Source organism: Notolepis coatsorum (assembly GCF_963971535.1).
Source record: "Notolepis coatsorum genome assembly, chromosome: 10".
NCBI classification, from domain to species: Eukaryota; Metazoa; Chordata; class Actinopteri; order Aulopiformes; family Paralepididae; genus Notolepis; species Notolepis coatsorum.
The window spans coordinates 16,023,337-16,049,734 of NC_140174.1; the positions used below are offsets into that span (position 1 = coordinate 16,023,337).

The following is a 26,398-nucleotide window of genomic DNA, read 5'->3' on the forward strand; positions in this document are numbered from 1 at the left end:
GAATGGGGGCGGGGCTGTCATAGAATAATATTTGTCTCGCAGAGAATACCATCCGCCATTGTTGTAGCCAGCCAGCGTTGATGCTAAATAATTAGCGTCACATAGCTGGCCTTTTTCTGAAAACCCAAGCACATATTGTTCCATAGCATACGCCTTCAGTTGACAAATCCTCTCTTACCTTGACGATTAAAAAGCCTCCATAATTTAGTAAATAAAGCTGTAGCCAGCCAGCTAGCATTGGTGCTATACAAAATGCTATCCACATTAGCTACATAGCTAACCAACTAAATACAATGGTATCCTGAGGTAACTTTAACGTTAAATACAACGTTTGCTAGTCGAAATGACTGGACACACACAGGGACAAGTTAAACATCAATCAATTAATTTATTCCAATAGGTAGTTTGAGCTGCATGTGAGCCGAGGTCCTCTCCATTGGAAACTAATGACGTTACGGTAACGTTAGCTCGAAAAGCACAGAAAGTTAAGCTGCTAGCAACAGACACTATAACACTTCCGGTCGGGGGATTTCAAAATAAAAGAGCGACGTCTAAAATCACCGGAAATACGTTTATTTTGTACATTATCTAACGTTAACACGAACCTAAACTAACTTTAGTTAAACTAACTTTGCGCGTCGATGTTGCAGAAGCATAAAGGCAGAGTGTCTAAAACACCGTTGCTTTGTCGATGTTGTGTTGCAGTTGCTTTGAAGTTTCTGTAGCATGCAGAGGCCTTTAGTGTCCCATGCCATCGTTGTAAAGGTCTGGCTCGCCTGAGTATTTAAACCCCGCCCCCACGGCTCAGATTGGCTCTGAAAACACACCAGACCATTTTCAATGGAATGCAATAGCTCCGCAAGGCAGTAGAGGGCGGTGTTGCCCGTCTGCCAGCTCATAGATAGATATAGCAAATAAACGAAATAACTCGTTCTTGGCAATTAATGTGTTAAGCAACATACTTAACCCTTAACTGCTCCCGCAGTTTGGCACCTGTTGTGTGTGAATGTGTGGAAGAAAAAATTGTAAAGCACTTTGTATAAAAGCTGTTATTTATTTTTACAACATTATAAACAAAGTGTCTGCGTGGACAGCAGAGCTATTTTATACAGCAGTACAGAGTAGCTTAAGTTTCATTTTCACGTTTAGAGTACATTTAACTTGATGTGAAGGAGAGAAAGAAGGCTCTATATGACAAGTTACATAATAACGATGACGGAGAATTTGGCAATATTTCTGAGCGAAAGCTCAACTGGAGAGGTGCTCGGGACCAGTCCAGACGCACATCGATCCGTCGGTGAACGGAGAGAAAATGTATGGAAGGTACTGTCATAACGTATAATGTCAACTCTGTCCAACAAATGGATACTACTCATTAAAACAGACTTGGACGGACAGACACAGTGGATCAATGTAGCCGCATAATGTTAAAGGTCAAAGTGAGCGCTCTACAGATGTTGAGCGTCATTTTGTAAAATGTCCAGTGTCACCGGTAATACCGCTGTTATGAGTTTATTAGTCATGGGAAATTGAATCACCGTGGCAACCTTATGTACTACCCAGTGGTGGCCACTGGGTTTGTGTCAATCTGTAATACCACTAGGGGCCACTGGGTTTGTGTCAATGTGTAATACCAATAGGGGCCACTGGGGTCTTGTCAATGTGTAATACCAATAGGGGCCACTGGTTTTTCCCGGGATTCTCCCGTATTTGACACTTCTTTCCCGCCGTCCCTCATTTAAATATTTTCCCGTAAATGTCCAGTATTTTCATTTTGCCCTTCAGTTCTTACTAAAAAGGCTACATTACCCGCTGTGGAGACGACAGGCAGCAGCCTGGAGCCCCACCAGTAGGGACCCCCCCGAGGGCTGACATAATGGCTGTACTCAACAAAAGCGACCACAATTCAAATGGATGATATGCAATGAAACGACAGTAGGAAACCCCCTTAGGGGCCCCATGGCAATTGTTTGGGGGAAAAAAATAAACTTTGAGCCAGCAATACCTACGTATAATAAACAAGCTAAATTAAGAGGATTTATCCATCTGAAGTAGAAAAAAGATGAGGATAAAATAAAGAAATACAGTGGTAAGTAGAGCATAAAAGCTACTGTTTAGTAATGGTATAGCCTTAATTAATGGGTGAGATAGTTAAAACTCTCCAGCTAACATTAGCTATCTAGCTAGGTCTCACGTTGTTTTCAGACAGTTATCCTAGCTAGCTTACTGTAAAGGACAGGGACACTAAATTATCATGTTAGCATGTCTGATTATAACCTGAGCTCTGTTAACACTTTCAGTGCCGTTCACGTAGAACTACGTTTCTGTCGTCCGATCGTTGAGTGCCGGAAATGTAGATCTACGTTTCTGTCACGGTATTTCTTTTATTATCTATATCCATTCATAATTCAGCGGGGCACCTTGTGCATACTGTTCTGAGTGTGTCTGAGCTGGCAGACGGTATTATACCGCCCTCTAACGCCTTCGGCCAGTAATGCACCCGGTTAGAAACGGGTTCATTTATTTTCTATACTGAGCTGCGGCGTGGGGGCAGGTCCTAAACACTCCGGCAAAACACACGCGTCTAGGGATGGCTTGGACAACTGACCCCGCCCGCCCGTTGAAGAGCAATGCCCAATAACGTCGGAGGCAAGATCGCTGTGGATAACTGGAATGGCGATGAGATTATTGGATTCTTTTTTCCCCATTACTTCAGAGAACAGGTAAGGACACCATATATGAAAGCTTGCGTTGATCTGATATTTATTTCTACTGCGATTGAAGCTATATGTGTTTATGTGTCTAGCTGTTCGTGTTTATTGAATTACACAAACACGCTGTTTTCGTGTCTTTTCCCTGGAATTGCTCAGAAGCGGTCGGACTATGTTCATATTCAAAACGGTATAAAATGGGAATGTACGGATGAAAAAAGAATCAGTTTTTTGCACGTTGACCAGAAGCAGCTCAATGAGACTCAAGGGCGTTATTAGACCCATAGCAATACTATAAAATATAGGTTTAGTTCTACAAACTACAACTACGTTTACATGGGTTTAATGGGCGGCACGGAAGTGGTCACTTCCCGGAAGGGGCGTGGCACTCAATGTGTTAATAAACTATATTTCTATATTTTTACAACAACTGACTCAATCTCAATTTCTACAGCTTACTGTCATGGCTCATTTTAAATATTCCACAACAGAACTATTCGGTACAGCCCTAGCATGTTTTGATATTGTCAATTATCTCACTTTTACTACGGTACTGGCATTGTAAATACTGTACATGTCCTATTGACTACAGTGGTACTATACATGTTCTCTTGACTGCGGTAACACTGTACATGTCCACTTGACTACAGTAGTACTGTACATGCCCACTTGACCACATTGATACTGTACGTGTCCTCTGGGCTACAGTAGTACGGTACATGTTCTCTTGACTACAGTAATGCTGTACATATACCTTTGACTACAGTGATACTGTACATGCCCTCTTGACTATAATAATACTGTACAAACCCACTTGACTACATTGATACTGTACGTGTCCTCTTGGCTGCAGTAGTACTGTACAGGCACTCTGGGCTACTAGGGAATACACGGTCATATGCACACGTTCACAACACACATATATGCATGTACACATAAAACATATACATAGGTAAAGCACACGCACATATGGGTAGGTAGAACACACGTTTATATAGCACACGAGATAAGGCACACACGTGAAAGCCACACTTATTTTATTTTGTTTTATTTATTTTATTTTCTATTGTCATTTCCTTATTTAATTTTTATTGTCTTTTTTCTTTTCTGTTTGCTTGTCTTGTAATGTTATTACTGTTGTTAGTGTCATTATTTTTATTATTATTGACGGTATTGTATTGTGATGTCTTGTTCTATGTTGAAAATTGAAAATAAAAACATTTATAAAAAAAAAAAATTATCTCACTTTTACTAGGTGACTATCTCAAATATGCCACCAAAGAAAAATGAAGGAAAATGGACATAGGGAAGTTTTTTAGTCAAAGGGCAGCAGAGACAAGTGATACAGGGACACAGGTAAGGTCTTACAATGGCTTAGTGATTATAACAGTGCAGTTCAGCATTCAGTAACCCATACTTTTTGTCAACGTGTTTTTGATACTGCATTCTGTTGAACCTCAGAACCGTACCTAATGAAAATTGGCTCAATTGCAAGAAAAATAATAGACAGTTATGATATTACATTCTGCTCAGCATAATTTGTATGCAAAATATTGTGATTCCCTGCAGTGCTTTAGTCTGTTGACACATTTCTATACTAAATGCTTTTGTAGTCCTGTGTCATACCTAAATGTCATATAAGTGAATTGTATAGAAACAACTCACCAAAAGTGACTATTCCACAACTGATTTGACAAAGAAAATCCACCAAGGGGGTCCCCCTTCACCCCGCCACCCTCCCTCGCTGGGAAATCTCCATTATTTTAAAATCCCAATGTTGACAGCTATGCACTGGGTTCTTGTCAATGTGTAATACCACTAGGGGCCACTGGGTTTGTGTCAATGTGGTTAAAGAACAGGTGGCCTCTAGTTTCCCATGGTATTCATGTGGGGACACACTCTGGTGAGTGGAGCCTCCTGGCCCCTCCCACCATGCCGTGGCCCCTCCCACCATATCATGGCCCCTCCCACTGCCTTGTGGCTCCTCTCACTGCCATGTGGCCCCTCCCACTGGCCCCTTCCACAGCCCCCTGGTCTCAGTGCGACAGCTCGTAGATCTGCTCGGCGCTGCGCTCCAGCCGCTCCCGGTACTCCAGGTTGGTGTAGTTTCCCTCTGGGACGCCCTGGAGGCCGTGGAGGAGACCCCACCAGCAGCACGCCATCACAGCCGTGCTGTCACTGTCACCTGGGGGGGAGAGAGGGAGGGGTTAAAGAACGAGGACACTCCACGCCATCACAGCCGTGCTGTCACTGTCACCTGGGGGGGGAGAGGGAGGGGTTAAAGAACGAGGACACTCCACGCCATCACAGCCGTGCTGTCACTGTCACCTGTGGGAGGAGAGGGAGGGGTTAAAGAACGAGGAGACCACGCCATGTCACTGTCACCTGGGGGGGAGAGGGAGGGGTTAAAGAACGAGGAGACCACGCCATGTCACTGTCACCTGGGGGGGAGGGGTTGTAAGAATTGTCTCAACAACATTGTAGCTTTAATCCAGGTGGATGTAATGGTGACCTGGGCCCTCATTTATCAACAATTCTTAGAAAGTGTTCTATCTTTGTTCTTAAGCACATAATTTAGAATGTGTGTACGCACAAAAAAAACTGGATTTATCACACGTGCGTACACAGGTCGTACGCACACCTGTCTTGATAAATATAACTTTGATCCTACGCTGCAGCTCGTGCACGGTTTTACGTATTTGCATATAGCACCGCCCGTAATTAACCATATATACGGTAATGGAACACCCCCATGAAATGTGGAAAAGTGGACTAAGCCGAGGGAAGCGTGTTATGGAGAAATTACGCAGGCTGACAGACATGTACATGTACGGTGATGTCGGATATGATATCTATTAACTTAAAGACCATATTAACTAATAAAGACCGTGCTGGAATATGACTGCCTTTGTCCGTTTTGTTCGATTAATACCCAGGGATTAAAGTTCTCCTCAATTTTATTCCAAATCGCGATGGATTTTCCGTAAATTTTCTACCTGCTGCATATGATTTGTAGATGCATACAATCTATTTTGATGTCGGTATTGGGTAGCCTATATAAACAATAATACGAGAGCATATACAAGAACAATGAATCTCACTGCCATGTATGATGTAGCCTATACGCCATGTGTAGCCTGCCTATATGTGATCAATACAAACTTGCACTTGAATTCCATCATGTCTGTGTGCGGGAGCTCACAAGGCTGTTGTCACAATGTAAATAAGAACGTGCACTGAAAAGTTACAGTATGTAGTTGGTTGATTATTTGTATGACAGTCAGTAAACCCTTGCAAAAAGTATCGTTTTATTTAATGAATTGAAAACATGCAGCATGCCTTTCCTCCCGGCAGCAACGACATTTATCAGGCAAATGCCCATCACTGAGTGGAATCCCTTTCTATTCACATAACTGCATTTGTGATGGAGCTTTGACAGCTACATGGGTGGTACAGTAACAGCTATTGCTCGATCCATTTACAATATCACGATGGACCGTGCCATGTATAGCCTGCCTATGTGATCAATAAAAACGCGAACTTGAATCCCATCATCATATTTATATGTTGTGTCTGTCCACTATGTTTATTACTTTGTTATTCCCCCCCCCCTATCTATGTAAAGCGACCTTGGGTCTCTTGAAAGGCGCTATATAAAATGAAGCTATTATTATTATTGTTATTATTATTATTATTATTATCACGTCTGTGCGCGGAGCTCACAAAAAAATAAAAAGACTGTCTTTTACTTTTAGTCTCAGTGATGTTTCAACGGAGGTATCTATTCTAACCAACAAATTGAAGTAGAAAGCATTTCGTTGTGGCCAATCTTATTTGGAAACATGACACAAAATAATGGTATGTCGCTTTTTATTTGAAACAATATTTAATCGCGTTTGGAGGTGGGTGTTCTGCATCTGCCCCCCCTTGCCAAACAAGCAGGCCAACCTCTTGTTCGCGCGTGAGCCCGTTATAATTACACTACTGTCGCTATTTTACAATGAACTATAATGAATTACGGGTCATATGTTGAACACGCCAGTGTTGGAAGTAATGCACGGAAGCTTATTTCCGCGTTGCAGACATGCAGGCTTCATATTCTACCACCGGGCGTCAGCTACGCATGCTCCGAGCTGTGCGTAGATATACGCACAAAGTCAAGCACAAGTTCAATTTGATAAGTCCCACACTTTGCTTAGAAATTATCGTACGCAGGGGTTACGCACATATCTGTGCGTACGCAACATTGATAAATTAGGGCCCTGGTGTTGATGACAGAGTACAGACACATGCTGCGCGATCGTCGCTCGAAAATCTCCTGCCGTGTCGGTTGTCTCATTCATAACAATGGAAGTGATACAATTCTGTCGGTCGCCTTGCTTAAAAAATCGGTCGCCTGGCAAAAATCGCCCGCCGTGTGCGTTGGGCTTAACAGACAGGATGACATCTAGACCCATACATGGACAGACTAGTATCTACACGCCCACCCCCAGATATCTCATCAGTTCGGGTTCTGAACAACCTGATTAAATCCAGGAACCTAGTAGATATTTGGAGGGTTCAGCACCCGACTGACAGGGATTACTCATTCTACTCTCATCCCCATAAATCCTATAGTAGAATAGACTATTTTTTATTAGACTCCCAACTAATCTCCCATGTCACCAACACAAAATACAACAACATATTGATTTCTGACCACAGCCCCCTGTCAATGTCCCTAGATCTCTCCATCCCCAAGCAAACATACTCTTGGCGTCTCAACCCCTCCTTACTTGCTGAAGGGAAATTTGTAGAGTATATCACCACCAAATTAACATCTTTTATGGAATTTTACGACAATGGTGAAGTGTCAGACTCCACACTGTGGGAAACATTAAAGGTCGTAATTCGTGGGGATGTAATCTCATATGAATCCACTGCCAAAAGGGAGAGAGAAAGGCGACTGATTGAGATTAACAATGCTCTTCCCGCCCTCGAGACGGCATATCAGGCCTCAAAATCCCCTGAAGATTATAATAAAATATTGAAGCTAAAGTATGAATATAACTGTATACTGGGTGGTCAAATAAACACTCCTTTTAAAACTAAGACAAAAGCAATTTGAAATGGGAGATAAGCCTGAGCGTCTCCTGGCGCGACAGCTCAAGGGTGCTCAGGCCTCTAGGTCAATCCTCTCCATCAAGTCTAAGAGTGGCGCCCTGCTGACTAACCCCAGGGAGATAAATTACCGTTTTAAGGAGTTTTACAGTGAACTTTATTCATCTAAATGTGATCCCACTCAATCTGATTTGAACGACTTCTTTGACCCTCTTGAAACACCCAAACTGAGTGATGATGCTAGAAAGGATTTAGACTGTGATTTCACATTGGGAGAAATAACTTCAACCATTAAATCATTCTCATCAGGTAAAGCAGCCGGGCCAGATGGATACAGTGCTAAATTTTACAAGAAATTCTGTGACATTCTCGCACCACTCCTCCTCAGAATGATATCCAGTTCTGAGAAGGACGGAGTCCTACCCAAAACATTATACGAAGCTAATATTGCCCTCATAGTAAAAAATGGGAAGGAGGAAGTAGACCCGGCCAGCTTCAGACCCATAGCACTCCAAAATTTCGACAGAAAGGTAATTACTAAAATGCTGGCTGTTCGACTAAATAAACACCTGTCAACCATCATTCACCCTGACCAAACAGGGTTCATTCCGAATAGATTTTCCTTCTTCAATGTCAGACGCCTTCTCAACACCATGTATGCTGGTCATAGTCGGACCAAGGGTGCTGCGATTTTATCACTTGACGCACAGAAGGCGTTCGATCAGGTTGAGTGGCCTTATATGTTTGAGTCACTGCATAGATTCGGGTTTGGTGATACATTTATATCCTGGGTAAAGCTCATATATGCCAGTCCAACATGTTCAGTTATAACCAACGGGGAGAAGTCAACCAGATTTCCACTGCTCCGTTCTGTCCAGCAGGGTTGCCCTCTTTCGCCTGCGCTTTTCGCCGTTGCGCTCGAACCCCTTGCCCTAAAAATACGCAGTCACCCAAGTCTTGTAGGCTTGAACGTTGGAGGCGTCGAGACACGCATCAGCTTGTATGCTGACGATGTAATATTATACCTACACAATTCAGAGATATCGATTCCCCCTCTTTTAGAATTAATTACCTCTTTCGGTGAGCTATCCGGATACACAATTAACTGGACAAAGAGTGACTTTATGCCTCTTTCTGACACCTTCACTTCCGGTTTCCTGGAAAATCTCCCATTCAAATTGGCAAAAGATCGCCTCACCTATCTTGGTCTGACCATACCCAAAGATCCTAAATTAATATTTAAATTGAACTTTGCCGACTATGTTTCAAGGCTAAAACAATGCATTGAAAATTGGAAAGTACTACCCCTCTCCATGATAGGCCGCATAAACTCTGTCAAGATGGTTTCTCTCCCCAGATTCCTATACCTTTGTCAAAATCTTCCCATCTTTCTCACAAAGTCTTTTTTCAAAGAACTGGACTCTGTAATTCTGTCTTACATCTGGAATTATAAGAATCACAGAATCTCAAAAATGCACTTGCAAAAACCTAGATCTGAGGGAGGGCTGGCCTTGCCAGTATTTAGGCACTACTACTGGGCTGCCAATGTAAGGGCTCTGATGTACTGGCGGCAGGGGACAACAGGTGAATTGACTCCTGGGGCCCCCTTGTGGCTGAGAATGGAGGCTAATTCCCTTATTAACTCATCCTTGCCAGCTATGCTATTTGTCAAACCAGGCGTACCCGGGATCTTAAGAAGCTTGAAACTATGTTTTGTCGTGGAAAACTCTGTCAGAATTTTAAATCAAATCAGGGGTGCTTTGAGCCTACCAGATGTTTCTATCCATGCACCAATCTGTTTTAATCACACTTTTTCGGCTCCATGGACAGACGGGGGTTACCTTGCCTGGAGTGGGAAGGGGCTAGCTTCCATTAAGGACTTATACATAGACGGTCACTTTGCATCCTTCAATCTACTAAAGAGGACGTTTGAGTTGCCCGGCACCAACTGGCTCAGATTTCAGAAATTATGTTAGATCCAAAGTTCAGGCTTTCGAAGGGCTCCCAATTGAACATTCTTTCTTTGATATATTGCTGAGCCCTCCCCACTCCAAGCACCTCATCTCTAGGTTTGTGTGTCTGTTTGACAACTGTAATATGGCCTCTACTGAGAAGATTAAAGAACAATGGCAGGAGGAACTCGGTATTGATCTATCTGATATTGTATGGGATAGGAGTCTGTCTATAGTACAACTTGGCTCAGTCAATAGTAGACACCAGCTGATCCAATTTAAAGTTGTGCATCGTCTCCACTACTCCAAGCATAGATTGCACAAGATCTACCCCTCTGTTTCACCTCTGTGCGACAGGTGCCAGGTATCAGAGGGTACACTTTCTCATGCCTTCTGGTTTTGCCCTTCACTAACAGGATTCTGGGCCAAAATATTTGACTGGTACTCTAAGGCCTACAAGATAACTCTACAGCCGGGGGCAGAGCTCGCCATCTTTGGCTGCTCTGAGTCCTCTCTGAGCTTTCCTACAGCTGTGCAACAATCTTTGACATTGGGGACAACGGTTGCTAAAAAACAAATACTGATGGAGTGGAAGTCCTCCTCAGCACCTTCTTTCCAACTGTGGATGGCGGCGGACATGACCTCTGTCATACGGATGGAGAGACTAAGGTTCCTGAGAACCGATTCACTTAAAAGGTTTTCAAAAATCTGGGACCCGTTCTTAGCCTATCTCGATGAGGCTAGAGGCGGCAGCTGATTCGCCTGTCTGATCTCACAGTCCCCCTAATAGGGACCCCAAACACAATATTTCTCAGTCATGTATGGCTGGTAACCGTGTTGTAATAGCAAATGTAAAAAATGTGTTATTATTATTTTTTCGTTAATGCATTTTTTTTTACTTTCACTGTCTGAGTGTGTTTGTATGTCATGTTGGTATACTGTTTGTACAATGTTCTGAAAAATGTAAAATAAAATATATATAAAAAAAAAAAAACAGACAGGATGACAGAGTACAGACAGGATGACAGTAACAGACACAGGATGACAGTAATGTGTAACAGACACATGATGACAGTAACAGACACAGGATGACAGTAACAGACACAGGATGACAGTAACAGACACATGATGACAGTAACAGACACATGATGACAGTAACAGACACATGATGACAGTAACAGACACAGGATGACAGTAACAGACACATGATGACAGCAACAGACACATGATGACAGTAACAGACACAGGATGACAGTAACAGACACATAATGACAGTAACAGACACAGGATGACAGAGTACAGACACAGGATGACAGACAGGACGGGGCTTTTGGCAGGATTTCCTTCACAGGCTTCCAGAGGTTGGGGGGGGGGGGGGGGGAGGGGGCTTAACTGTCTCTGGGCATAAACCAGCATGACTTGTGATGCGAAGTGAGGCCGAGTGTAAAGTTGCTTGGAGCTCCGGAGCTGCTGCTCACCGCGTGTGGGAAAGGTGTTCGCTGACGGCTCCCAGATGGCCCTGGGAGCCTCCCCTGGGTGGGGGAGGGGGGAGCTCTCCGTGACAAGGTCTGTACAGTCATCATGATGATGACCTAACTCGGCCAACAAGCTCCAGTCTAATCCTCGTGGTTTAACCCTTTCACTACCACACTACAGAAGGTTAACCTTTCACTACCACACTACAGAAGGTTAACCCTTTCACTACCACACTACAGAAGGTTAACCGTTCACTACCACACTACAGAAGGTTAACCTTTCACTACCACACCACAGAAGGTTAACCTTTCACTACCATACTACAGAAGGTTAACCTTTCACTACCACACTACAGAAGGTTAACCCTTTCACTACCACACTACAGAAGGTTAACCTTTCACTACCACACTACAGAAGGTTAACCCTTTCACTACCACACTACAGAAGGTTAACCTTTCACTACCACACTACAGACGGTTAACCCTTTCACTACCACTACAGAAGGTTAACCCTTTCACTACCACACTACAGAAGGTTAACCTTTCACTACCACACTATAGAAGGTTAACCCTTTCACTACCACACTACAGAAGGTTAACCTCTCACTACCACTACAGAAGGTTAACCTTTCACTACCACACTACAGAAGGTTAACCTTTCACTACCACACTACAGAAGGTTAACCCTTTTACTACCACACTACAGACGGTTACTCGGTTATTACAAATGATTTCATAGTTTTATATTAGCTTCCCCGGTTACATTTTAATCTAACCAAATACCAAGCTCCCATTTTATTTTCTTATTCCATTGGTCACCAACAACATCATAATTCGTTATTGCCTGCCATGCGTTGAACGCCAACAACGTGATAATTCGTTGTTGGGATCAATATTTCATTTTTTCGCCATGGCATTCATAATTCATCCAGCCTCCCTCCGGGACTGCAGCGGCACCCTGTCTGATATTGCAATGCCTCAATACCGCCGCCTGGTGGATGATCGGGCGAGTTACACTCCACACCAAACCGGAAGTGGCGCTGGTGCATCGAGGAAATCCCTCCGGCAGTACTATCTTGTTACGTGGATCAAGAGACACAATCGAGTGCATTGGGATCGCTTTTGAAACGCAATAATCTATATGATTTCAGCGTTTATTGCGTCATACAAACGGGAAATGGATCTAGCAGATCGACGTCAAATAATTGGAATATTTTTCCTCCAGTCTCATCGGCGAACGGTAAGAGGAATATAACATTTTCAGCTTAATTGTCCATTTCTTCGTTTGCAATCCATCTGATCAATATATCAACCCATACTAAATAAAGCCGTTACTGACGATCAAGGAATTATAAACGACCCCCCCCCCCTCCCTTTCCTTCACGCATGATGAAGCATGCATAATGTATACCGATCATATACATTTGAATTTTTTAATATAGCGTGTATAGGAAAGAAACGCTAATCGATAATCTATCATATGCTTCAGGGCCTATAACTCGCGTTTTTGGAATTACAGCAGAAAAGCTTAAAAACATACTTATATTCTCGACGGTATTAACACAACAATGTATGAATGAAAAAATATAACGTTCCCACATCCGGAACGATAGATACCCGATGTTGAATGGGCCATAGTAATGTCAATATAGCTATAATATTTAAAAAGTTATAGCCCTGCAAAGAAGGTAAACATCTCCATAGGCTTACAGCGGTGGCAGACTGGGTATAATGATGGGCATACTGCGTGGCAAACAAATGTAGAGTAATTTTTTTTTTTTTAATAATACATCCAGAACTTTTAGAAAGGGTGCGGAATAAAAGTATTGCTTTTCCCCCAAAGAAATTGAGTAATGAATTTATGATAAAAAAAATGTTGCCGGTCCAAAATGAATGTTGTTTACATGTTGCAGGCATGTATCCCCTCCCTACTTCCCATTTCCTCACGTGGAATGCACCCGATTGGATAAATGCTGGTGCTCTAGTGCGACATCTAGTGGCTGAATGTTATCTATAGCACCTTTAAACAATAGATAATCTGCATCATTAGATAGCATTAGTACTCAGTTATTGGTATTTAACATCAATCAATAACAAGTACAAGTATGTTTTTCAGCCGTCGACTAAAAACACACCTCTTCAAACAATATCTGAAATAATATCTGAAGAACCCTCTTACTTACCGTCTTTTTACTATTATGTACCCTACTACTATGCCACTATTCTTATACTAGTACCTACCTGTATATACTACTATGCACTCAGAATGTAACACTGAAGTTCGACACTATTTGATGAACAATGTCACTCACCCTTAGCTGCCAGAGTTGTACCCCTCCTGCTGACTTGTTGTTCACAATTTGTAAGTCGCTTTGGATAAAAGCGTTCAGCTAAATGATTAAATTGTAAATTGGTACTCTGTGCACCTCTAGTAAAAAAGAAAACGTGCCTAGTTCACCGAATCGTGCACGGGGTAGTGCCAGTGTACTTCAACGACTACTTCAACCGTATCAGGGACACCCATGCATATTCAACTAGGCGTAGCTCAACTGACTTCGTGCCAGTGAGATTCAGGAGTTGTATGGGGAAGGAGTCATTTTTATATTCTGCAGCTGTCTTCTGGAACAGTCTGCCAAGTGACCTGAAAATTGTAATCAGTGCTGTTAGATTCAAGTCCAGCCTAAAGACATGGCTCAAAGGGGACTATAATTAACCCAGATACTCAGCTAAAATGCACCTTTTTGTGTCCATCCTTGGCAGTATTTCAGACTGTGCTTCTGTCGCATGTTATTTATATATTGTCAAATAAAGTCATTCATTCATTCATTCATTCATTCAAATGTACAAATAAAGTACCTCCGACGAGGAGGGGGAGAAAGGGAACGGACAAACACTACAACACTGTGACCTCTGACCTCCGTGGAAGGCCGCTCTGCTCATCAGTTCCTCCCAGTCGGGGCCCGCCCCCAGCAGGGCGTCGTAGGCGATCATTGGAGCGTCGTGGCCGCTGCGCCCCGCCCACCCGGACAGGCTGAAGCTCTTATAGGCCTCGTCTCTCTCCGCCGGGCCGTAGGCGTCGGGCCAACGCACCGGCCCCTTCCCCGTGGAGATGCACCTCACGTCCAGGTACCTTCAAATCAAATCAAATCAAATCAAATCAAATGTATTTGTAAGGCCCGACAACACACGTTAATGTCCCCATGGGCCGGACACGTCTTCTTTAAACAAGTCAAGAAGAAACATCACAAATCAAAAACACTATAAAGTCCAAAAAATGTAAAATAAATCAAATAAATGCAACACTCCCCGACATACCCCACGCGAAGGTAAGGAAAAACTCACTAAAACCTAGCAATAGGAAAAAATGCACCACAGGCAATGTGGAGGAGAGAAACCTTAGAAGGGCCGTTCAAGGGGGGCATCTCCCTTCTTAGATGTCGGTGATAGTAGTGTTGCAGTAAAACAGGCAAAACAGCACTCAAGTAAGCATGCACTCATATGTAATGAAACACAGATAAGTGCATGCAATAGCAACTGAACATTTTGAAAGATTTAACAATAGAGCTGATGGCGGATCTATTTGAGGCAAGGGAGAAACCGAGAGAGGAGTGAGGTTCTGCTACGTATTTACATTCACCACACATGTAACCGGCAATATTCATCTAGTGTCAAACTAAATGGTAAATGGTGCATTTATATAGCAGCTTTTATCCAAAGCGCTTTACAATTCGTTCCTCACGTTCACCCCTTCACTCACACATTCACACACCAACGGCGGAGGCAACCATGCAAGGTGCCGACCTGCTCATCAGGACAGTTTTGCTTGTTTGTACAGTGTCCCCCCCCCCAACCCCCTCCAATGTACAGTAAATTACCTAGTATGGTTGTCAATATTCCAATGTACAGTTTTACTTGTACAGTTGTACAGTGTTTCGTCTCGATACCGATACTTTGCATTCGATGCTGATACCGAGAGAGTACTTTTCCGATACTTAACCCCTAACTGCTCCCGATGAGCAGGAACTCTGCTGTCCGTGTGTGAATATGTGAGTGAATGGGTCAAATGTGAGGAACAAATTGTAAAGTGCTTTGGATAAAAGCTGTTTTATAAATGCACCGTGACCATTTACCATTTACTGGCGAGGGCAGGCCTACCAGCTCCAAAACCGTAGCTAAAAAGCAATACATACAGTAACACTGGTAGTAACAGCATTCAGTTTGGACAGTAAGCTGGACTGGAAGCAGAACACAGATTCTGTGTTCGAAAAAAGCCCAGTCTCTGCTTTTTCATTTTAGGAAGCTTAGATCCTTCAACATCAGCAGGTCACTTCTTTATGTCTTCTATCAAGGTATCCTGGCTAGTGTCCTGTTTAATGCTGTTCTCTGCTGGGGGGGGGGCAGCATCACGGTTTCATCACGCATAAATAAAATCATTAAAAAGGCTGGCTCAGAGATTGGCCTCCCTCCCGATTCCCTGGAGATCATCATAGCCAAGCGAACTAGAACTAAACTGAACACCATTTTATCCTTTGAAGACCACCCACTGTTCAGTATTTTTGATGCTCTGCGAAGCTCATTCAGTGATAGGTTGTTGATGCCTCAATGCTCTACTGAGCGATTGAGAAGGTCCTTTGTTCCTGCTGCGGTTACATTTCTTAACGAACACCGTTAGCACTGTGTTGAGAGGCTCTCCTACTGTGTTGTGTATCCTGTATTATATCATGTAATTGTTTCTTTCATGTTTGTATATTTGTATTCGCTCTGGTGGCAAACCATGTTTCCCCTCAGGGATTAAGAAATAAACCATACCATACCATACCATTATTCGGACAATTTAAGTATTGAAAATTGCTATAACACAGTGGGTAGCATTGATTTGAGTGGATCAATACCTGGTGGTATCGATTCCCAATACCCGGGTCTGCTCTGAGGGCCATGAGGGGTCAAAACATTTGGAATTCATGAGGGAAATCAGGAGGCGTATTAGTTCTGATGAGGGATTCTCTTTTAAAACCAGGTATGTCATCGGATGGTCAGTCTTTATACTTTCAATCCTCTCGTCTTTTCTTTATGTGGTTGTGGATTGATTGATTAAACATTTTATTAACAGATTGCAGAATGGGTACAATACAGAATACAGTACGGCTCAATACACACAATTGTTAAGGGGATGCAGACCAGAGAAAGACTTTCGTCTTGTTTACATCAGGGTCCCCCATTTTCAATTCATCATAACATTTATGACATACACGACGCATGATAGGTAGTAGTAGACATATTCGCATGATAGGTAGTAGTATAGACATATTAGCATGATAGGTAGTACTTAGTAGTATAGTAACATAGTAGTATAGACATATTAACATGATAGTTAGTAGTATAGACATATTAGCATGATAAGTAGTAGTATAAGTATAGTAACATAGTAGTATAGACTATTAGCATGATAGTTAGTAGTAGACATATTCGCATGATAGGTAGTAGTATAAGTATAGTAGTATAGACATATTAGCATGATAGTTAGTAGTATAAGTATAGTAACATAGTAGTATAGACATATTAGCATGATAAGTAGTAGTATAAGTATAGTAACATAGTAGTATAGACATATTAGCATGATAGTTAGTAGTATAGACATATTGGCATGATAAGTAGTAGTATAAGTATAGTAACATAGTAGTATAGACATATTAGCATGATAGTTAGTAGTATAAGTATAGTAACATAGTAGTATACATATTAGCATGATAAGTAGTAGTATAAGTATAGTAGTATAGACATATTAGCATGATAGTTAGTAGTATAGTAACATAGTAGTATAGACATATTAGCATGATAAGTAGTAGTATAAGTATAGTAACATAGTAGTATAGACATATTAGCATGATAGTTAGTAGTATAGACATATTGGCATGATAAGTAGTAGTATAAGTATAGTAACATAGTAGTATAGACATATTAACATGATAGTTAGTAGTATAAGTATAGTATAGTAACATAGTAGTATAGACATATTAACATGATAGTTAGTAGTATAAGTATAGTATAGTAACATAGTAGTATAGACATATTAACATGATAGTTAGTAGTATAAGTATAGTAACATAGTAGTATAGACATTAGCATGATAAGTAGTAGTATAAGTATAGTAGTAGACATATTAGCATGATAGTTAGTAGTATAGTAACATAGTAGTATAGACATATTAGCATGATAGTTAGTAGTATAGACATATTGGCATGATAAGTAGTAGTATAAGTATAGTAACATAGTAGTATAGACATATTAGCATGATAGTTAGTAGTATAAGTATAGTAGCATAGTAGTATAGACATATTAGCATGATAGTTAGTAGTATAAGTATAGTAACATAGTAGTATAGACATATTAGCTTGATAGTTAGTAGTATAAGTATACTATAGTAACATAGTAGTATAGACATATTAGCATGATAGTTAGTAGTATAAGTATAGTAGCATAGTAGTATAGACATATTAGCATGATAGTTAGTAGTATAAATATACTATAGTAACATAGTAGTATAGACATATTAGCATGATAGTTAGTAGTATAAGTATAGTAACATAGTAGTATAGACATATTAGCATGATAAGTAGTAGTATAAGTATAGTAGTAGACATATTAGCATGATAGTTAGTAGTATAGACATATTAGCATGATAGGTTGTAGGGCTGACCCCTATTAATCGATTAGTCGACTAATCGGTCGAAAGGAGCCGTAGTCGACTGCCAACCTCTTATCATTCTTTCCAAAAGAAAAGAGGCCTCTAACACTAATGGCACGCATACCAGAGGCTAACTGCCTACGAAAACAGGCACAGAGGCACTGAAAGAGGATTTCACCCATCTAATGAACACACTAGACTAGACAAATATCAAGATGTATCCATCAGTGGACCAATTGCATGCTTTTGCAGAGGACAAGAAGCCTTCAGTTGACTCCTTCACACATTAAGCACCCCCCACATCCCAAATGGAATGATAAAAAAAAAAAAAAAAAAAAAAAAAAAAAAACGTATACCTTTTTTTGTCGACTAATAGTCGAATAACTGCAAATTTTGGCCAATCATAGTCGACTATCCAAATCCTTAGTCGGGGACAGCCCTAATAGGTAGTAGTATAAGTATAGTAGCATAGTAGATATTGTTTGTAGAGGTGTTTTTAGTTGATCTCAAGGGGGACTCGTACCATTGCCACTTCTCGGCGAAGTAGCCCCAGTCCCTCTCGGTCTCCTCCAGGGCGTAGCCCCGGCCCTGGCAGAAGTTCCTGGCGATGGGACAGGCCTCGTTGAGCAGGCCCAGCCCCCACGTGGTGATTGGTCGCCGCTGGACGGCGTAGGCGGTGAAGAGCGCGGAGGCCACGGCTCCCAGGAAGCCGGTGGGGTGGGGGTGGGTCATCCTGCCAGTCTCCACGGCAACCGCCACCAAGGACATGATGTGGCCGGGAGTCGGATACCTAGTGGAGGCGGGGGAGGAGGATTTTAATGGCTGCAGGGTCTTAAAAAGTCTTAAATATGATTTTGACATTTCTTTAAAATTTGTATTAGAAGTTACTTCTATGTTGTCATAACTTCTCTGTATCTTGTTTAAATATGTTTGGGGGTAACGTCCAGGCTGCACAGTAAGCAGTAGGTAACGTCCAGGCTGCACAGTAAGCAGTAGGTAACGTCCAGGCTGCACAGTAAGCAGTAGATAACGTCCAGGCTGCACAGTAAGCAGTAGGTAACGTCCAGGCTGCACAGTAAGCAGTAGGTAACGTCCAGGCTGCACAGTAAGCAGTAGGTAACGTCCAGGCTGCACAGTAAGCAGTAGGTAACGTCCAGGCTGCACAGTAAGCAGTAGGTAACGTCCAGGCTGCACAGTAAGCAGTAGGTAACGTCCAGGCTGCACAGTAAGCAGTATGTAACGTCCAGGCTGCACAGTAAGCAGTAGGTAACGTCCAGGCTGCACAGTAAGCAGTAGGTAACGTCCAGGCTGCACAGTAAGCAGTATGTAACGTCCAGGCTGCACAGTAAGCAGTAGGTAACGTCCAGGCTGCACAGTAAGCAGTAGGTAACGTCCAGGCTGCACAGTAAGCAGTAGGTAACGTCCAGGCTGCACAGTAAGCAGTACGATGATAGCCGTACAGAACACCCCCCCCCCCCCCGCCAACAATTCGTATGGATTTCTTTCTTTCATAGTCATTTTCCTTTATCCTTTTTTTTTGCCAGTATGGCCATGCAATGGGTATTCAAAATGGTCTTAAAAGGTCTTAATTGTAACTTGTTGAAACCTGCAGGAACCCTGGGCTGTCCTGTAGAACAATAACATAATGCTTTTATCACAGGAAATACAGACACTGACTGATTAGGGAGCAAACACGCTCCACTCGATGAGCCCATCGTCGCCAAGAGTCAGAGTTAAGACCAACTCTCTGCCCGTGGATCAGAACTGGGCCGTGACCACCGGCAGACCTGGGATCAGGTTAATAATGGCGGTTCCAGCTCACAGAGGAGGGGTGCCAGCGGCCATCATTATGATCATATCTATTCCACATAATGTTGTCTTACCTCAGGCCAATGCACATGGACCTCATGGCCGCTCCGCAGCCTGTGGCTTCAGGGTTATAGGGCACTCTGAAGCCCCCCTCCTCCCCCGGCCTCAGCTGGGAGATTCCTGAGGGAGAGGGAGAGAGAGAGAGAGAGAGAGAGAGAGAGAGGGAATTTAGGGTTTTCCACTCCGATACGCATGCATAAGACAAGAGCAGGCAGATTTAAATCATCAATAGTGAATGATGCTCTCTCTCTCTTGCTCTCTCTCTCTCTCTCTCTCTCTCACCCAGAATGCTTGAAGGTCCAGGTTTCCTCCCCTCCATGTCCTTCATTCCCTCCACGTAGCGAACGCCCACCTCGTGCAGCAGCTGCTCCCCTCCCTTCCCTGCGAGGAGGAACACAAGGTCAGTCCTGACGCCATTTTGGGTAACACGTGTCCGTCATGTGTAACACGTGTCCCTCATGTGTAGCATGTGTCCGTCATGTGTAACACGTGTCCGTCATGTGTAACGCTGTGTCCGTCATGTGTAACACGTGTCCGTCATGTGTAACACGTGTCCGTCATGTGTAACATGTGTCCGTCATGTGTAACACGTGTCCGTCGTGTGTAACGCCGTGTCCGTCATGTGTAACACGTGTCCGTCATGTGTAACACGTGTCCGTCATGTGTAACACGTGTCCGTCATGTGTAACACGTGTCCGTCGTGTGTAACGCTGTGTCCGTCATGTGTAACACGTGTCCCTCGTGTGTAACACGTGTCCCTCATGTGTAACACGTGTCCGTCATGTGTAACACGTGTCCCTCATGTGTAACACGTGTCCGTCATGTGTAACGCTGTGTCCATCATGTGTAACACGTGTCCGTCATGTGTAACACGTGTCCGTCATGTGTAACGCTGTGTCCATCATGTGTAACACGTGTCCGTCATGTGTAACACGTGTCCGTCATGTGTAACACGTGTCCGTCATGTGTAACACGTGTCCGTCATGTGTAACGCCGTGTCCGTCATGTGTAACACGTGTCCGTCATGTGTAACACTGTGTCCGTCATGTGTAACACTGTGTCCGTCATGTGTAACACGTGTCCGTCATGTGTAACACGTGTCCGTCATGTGTAGCGCAGTGTGTGAGCCAGGGGGGCAGGAAGCTAATAAGTTGGACAAATCAGACAAATTAGTGAAATGATTTGTTGTTCTGACAATTGCACAAATCCATTGGTGGTTAAACACTGTGACGGGGCTCTGACCTCTGACCTCTGATCTGGACTGATTCGATTCGATTCTTCAATGATTGACCACCCAGCCAGGCTGGTGGAATTTGTTTTCAGTGCAGTTACAGCATTGTTCCAACATAGAACATATAACATCACTTACAATACATATATACTACATGCAGTTAAATACATAAATACATAATTACAAAGACCACAATATCACAGTTTATGTCCATGTCCATAGCAACAGAGGTAGGGGGGGGTTGCTACAGGGAGTTCAGTGTCCGTATGGCAGTGGGGAAGAAGCTGTTTTCCTCGTTATTGAGAACTAATCATCGAGGCCATTTATCTACAATCTATCAACGAGCGCACAATAAATCTATACTCCAAATTTATACCAGAATACCAGAATGTTACGGATTTTTCAAAGCTACAGGCAACAAGTAAAACATCACATTGATGACAATCCTGCAGAATCTGTGATGTATTAAAACTGTGTTATTATTCTTTTATAATAAAAAAAGTTTCGAAGTCGAGTTACATTTATACCGCCTTATATCTGCTGATTCACTAGTGCCTACATGCACTTGAGCAAGGCACTGAATTTCTGAATCTCGCGTCCCCGTGGTCTCATCAGAGGAGACCCGTCTGACCAGAATCGACCCGTCCTACACGCATCAAGCACCACAGTACGCCTAGTGGCCCCGCCTCCCTCGCCTATGGGCTTCCCACCGAAAAGGGGAAACAATTCCATCTTCATCAAACATGTCAGTAAATAGACAATGAATAAATCTGTATTCGTCTTTGTGTGTTGATGCTGTGCAACCGTCTGTAGTGCGATAGTAAAGGGTTAACCGTCTGTAGTGCGATAGTAAAGGGTTAACCTTCTGTAGTGTGGTAGTGAAAGGGTTAAACACCGTGGGGGGGGGGGGGGGGGGGCTGGACGACTCTGACCTCCGAGTACGTGCACCCGTAGGACTGGACTGCTATGCGAGTGCATCTAAAGAAAAGGGATGTGCGAGTCAAGACACATTCCAATTATGTTGCGTAACATAAAGTAATAAAGGCCCATAAAGCCCATGAAGTCACTGACAATAACCAGGAGGCAGCAGCAACACGCTGGACCTCCTACTTAACCTGTATTTAATCCCCTAGAGGAGGAAGAGCTGCGACTGCGTCAGGAAGAGGCCTAATCCCAACCGGAATCGAATGAATCCAATCAACCAACCACCCCGGATCCATGTCAATTAGAACGGACGGGGGAGAACTGACGGTCCAATGTGAGCCTCACCGCAGTGACCTCACTGAGGTCAGCAAATAAATTACTCTTAGATGTCCCGAGGAGACTAAAGGCGATCGAGCTTTTGCGATGGCTGCCCCTAAATTATGGAACAGTCTTCCACTGCAAATTAGGTCTGCCCAGACCCTACAGAGTTTTAAAACATAGCTGAAGACTCACCTGCTTTTATTGCCATTCTGAGGCTTGGTAAGCCACACATCCCTGGTCGTGTCGGTGATTGTTTTAAAAAATGTATTGAAGTTGTTATGACTTGTGTTTACTTTACTTTTTTTTTATCTACTTTTTCTCCTCATTTTTCAATTTTTCTCCCTTCCCAATTTCGTATCGTCCAATTCTACCCTCCCCTGTCTCGAATGCTGTTAGGCCATGCCTTCCACAAGCCGGCTGCAATGTGGACGAAGCCTTGCATCACGTGTCCCCTCCGGTACTCGAGGAGGCAGCCGTCGCATCTTTTCACCTGCACAGCGCGATCTCTCAGCGGCGAGGGTCTGCGTGGGAGGGACACACCGCCCTCGTCGCTTCCTGATTCTACTGCGCAGGCGCACCAACCGACCTGTAGGAGTCGCTGTCCACAACGTCCGATCCCCACCCACCAGCTTCCCACCCCCTAATACTGCCAATTGTATTAGTATGAACGACCAGCCAAGCTGGTAGCAACGCCGAGAGCTGGGCTCGAACCTAGCATCTCCTGTTTGGTGGCGAGCGCCTTGCCCACTGTGCCACCTAGCCGCCCGTGTGTTTACTTTATTTTGTATTTCTTTTAGTATTTCTGTGTTTGTATTGTACAGCACTTTGGTACAACTTTGGTTGATTTTAAATGTGCTATATAAATAAAGTTGACCTTGACCTCACCGGTCGCCAGGCCCTCTGCTGTCGCCAGATGCAGAACCGTGTCGTCGCTCACCGGCCAATCAGGGAGCTCCACCTTGATGCTCTTCAGTCCACCCAGTTCCTGCAGCTCCTGACAACATAAATCAAATCAAATTTATTTGTAAGGCCCGACAACACACGTTAATGTCCCCATGGGCCGGACACGTCTTCTTTAAACAAGTCAAGAAGAAACATAACAATAAGTCAAGAACAAAACAAGAACACCATAAGGTCCAACAAATTTTAAATAAATGCAAAATAAATGAATGAATGCAAACACTCCCAGACATACCCCACGCGAAGGTAAGGAAAAACTCACTAAAACCTAACAATAAAAAAAAATGCACCACAGGCAGTGTGGAGGAGAGAAACCTTAGGGTGTTTTCACACCTGTAGTTCGTTTGCTTTGTTCCGATTCAGGGAGACACAGGGACTATAATGATACAATGTTGCACTTGTCCCTTAGTTCGTTTGTGTTCACACGGCTGTGTTAACAGCGGACCAGAACAAACGCACGCACGAGCAAACTGTCACTCATTGGTCTGATTTTGGGGTGTGCCCCCCCCCCCCCCTAACCCTGAATCTACGCGTTACATTGAAATCGGGGAGGCGGGAGCAAATGAATGAATGTGGATGAGAGCCGTGATGTAAATCGGCCGATTTAGTTCTGATCGATTAGGAATGGGTCGCGCCGTGTTCAGGAAACTCAGGCGCATAAAAGTCTATTGGATCATGTCTCCAGCTTAATTCATATGCTCCCCCTGCTCTCTCCTCCCCGATTTTAATGTAACCCGGAAAATAAAGACTACAAACTGATCCCGCCCACAATTCAATGCGAAAGCGTCATCATGCAGCGTGTATACAGTACGGCAAGTGAGTTGTGTCGGTTGCATTCTCACAGCGTACGAGTCGCTTCGGGTTCGGTTGGAAGTGCGCCGAGACCACCCTCTCTAGGCGGTCTCGGCCCGCTTGTTTTGTTCCGCAACAGAATGCGATTGCTGTGTTCACATATGCCCAAATGAACCGAAATAGGGGGTAAACGCTCCATGTTCCGGAACAACAGCTCCAAACGAGCTAGGTGTGAAAACGCCCTTAGAAGGGCCATTCAAGGGGGGATCTCCCTTCTTAGATGTCGGTGATAGTAGTGTTGCAGACTGACAGTTAGTAAGCATGCACTCATGTGTGTAGTGAAACACAGATGAGTGCATGCAATAGCAACTGAACATTTTGAAAGATTTAAGATAGAGCTGATAGCGATAGCAACTGAACATTTTGAAAGATTAAAGATAGAGCTGATAGCGGATCTATTTGAGGCACGATCTATTTGAACATGGAGGACATGTTGGATCCAAAGGTAGTGTCATCAAGTACGGTACAACAGCTCCTGACAACATGGAGGACATGTTGGATCCAAAGGTAGTGTCATCAATTACGGTACAACAGCTCCTGACAACATGGAGGACATGTTGGATCCAAAGGTAGTGTCATCAAGTACGGTACAACAGCTCCTGACAACATGGAGGACATGTTGGATCCAAAGGTAGTGTCACCAAGTACAGTACAACAGAAAGAAGTTTGGCATCCAACCACAGTGCAAATGTAACAGTAAAGTGCAATAGTAATATACAATGTACAGGTGATTAAACTAGGTATAAAATATATAACTTTTAGTTTATCATTTATTTATAGCTTATTTAGTTTATAGTTATAGTTGAGCTTATAGGACTAGATAGTACAATCCCTTAGATAATCAGCACTTGGTAGTGAATGGGGTAGTGGTAAAAGCTTCACTGGGGTCTTCAGGTGGGCACCCTCCTTCATTGGTGTTTCGTTGACAGGCCCACGACACCTCTGAAGGGCTCAACGGCAACACCTGGCGTCCCAGGTAGGGATGGGTACCGTTCACATTTGAACCGATATGGTACCGGTACATGTGAATCGATACCGGTACCCAACGGTACCTTTTTTCTGTACTTTAGTCTCTAAAAATGTAATCTATCTACCTCAGTTGTGAAAATAAAAATCCAAACTTCAAATAACCACACTTTCGACCATTTTCGGCTTGCCATTGCCCCGACTGCTTTGTTGTTGAATCAAGTCAAATCCTAGGTAAGCGTATATTGTGCATGTGAACGTTGACATGAAAAGAAAAAAGCAAGAAAAAGAAAATAAAAAAGTGTAAAAAAAAGAAAAAGATTTTTTTTTACAGTACCGACAATGATATCTCACGTGAATGGATACACGGTAGTACCGTCGTGTTTCGGTAAGTACCTTTAAAAGTACCGAATTCGGTACCCATCCCTAGTCCCAGGTGTGCCCCCCTCTGCCTTTACCCCTCCCTCGATGGTCATTTTGCAGCCCAGTTGGGGTCCTTTCTCTTGATCCATAGCCATCTGCTGCTTCGTTCGGCAGCCTCTGACAGTGATTTGACAGCTTGTCGAACGCCTGTCCTCGCACTCCCATCCCCTTGAGAAGCTTGGTTGTGGACGTGGCAACAAATCCTCTACACCCGACCTCAACTGGAAGCACCTGGGCACGCCAGCCGCGCTGTTCTGCCTTGGCTGCTACAGTATGTCGGAGTACTTCAGTCGTTTACGTTCATATGCTTCACCAACTGCAGCCTCCCTAGTTTATATTTATAGTTATAGCTTATAGTTATAGGTTGTATAGATAGAATATACGTTGTGTATTATATTTACAAATCTACTACGGTTGAGGAGCCGGGAAAAACAAGCATCTCGATTTTCTGAATGTATGTACATTTAAAAAAGCTGTGACAATAAAATTATCTGAATCTGAATCTAGTAATATACAACGTACAGGTGATTAAACTGGGTATAAAATATAAATGAGTACTACTGAGTAATAGTGCTAATCAGATGTATGTACAGAGTTGTAGTATTGATGTACAGTGATACAGGTATAAAGACACTATGGTGGTAAGTCATACTGGCCAGCAGCGTAACTAGTAAGAATAGGTAAGGTATATGTACAGATATAGATATCGTATCTACAGATATAATATAAATAAGGATTGTGCAGGTATGTACAAACAGATGTGGATAGAAATATATACAGAAAGAGTAAATATATATATACGGTATATACTGCATTATTTAACTTTTGTATTTGTCTCCTGTAAGCGCTCCGAGATTCTCGCGAATGTGGAGCGCGGTACAAATCTAATCCATTATTATTATTATTATTATTATTGTACTTGCTATCAT

The 26,398-nt window shown here is 43.1% G+C and overlaps 1 protein-coding gene across 1 annotated transcript in view; it reads right to left on the reverse strand.

Annotated features, from left to right (window-relative positions):
- Nucleotides 1-3,807: 3,807 nt before the first annotated feature.
- Nucleotides 3,808-26,398, reverse strand: part of adprh (ADP-ribosylarginine hydrolase) — a 33,053-nt gene continuing 10,462 nt past the window's right edge. The window contains exons 3-8 of the mRNA XM_084322557.1: nucleotides 23,154-23,262; nucleotides 20,075-20,173; nucleotides 19,807-19,912; nucleotides 18,447-18,713; nucleotides 14,154-14,368; nucleotides 3,808-4,896 (exon numbers count right to left, since the gene is read on the reverse strand). Coding sequence (XP_084178683.1) covers nucleotides 4,748-4,896; nucleotides 14,154-14,368; nucleotides 18,447-18,713; nucleotides 19,807-19,912; nucleotides 20,075-20,173; nucleotides 23,154-23,262 — 945 coding nt within the window. The 3' untranslated portion in view covers nucleotides 3,808-4,747. The remainder of the gene's footprint in view (nucleotides 4,897-14,153; nucleotides 14,369-18,446; nucleotides 18,714-19,806; nucleotides 19,913-20,074; nucleotides 20,174-23,153; nucleotides 23,263-26,398) is intronic.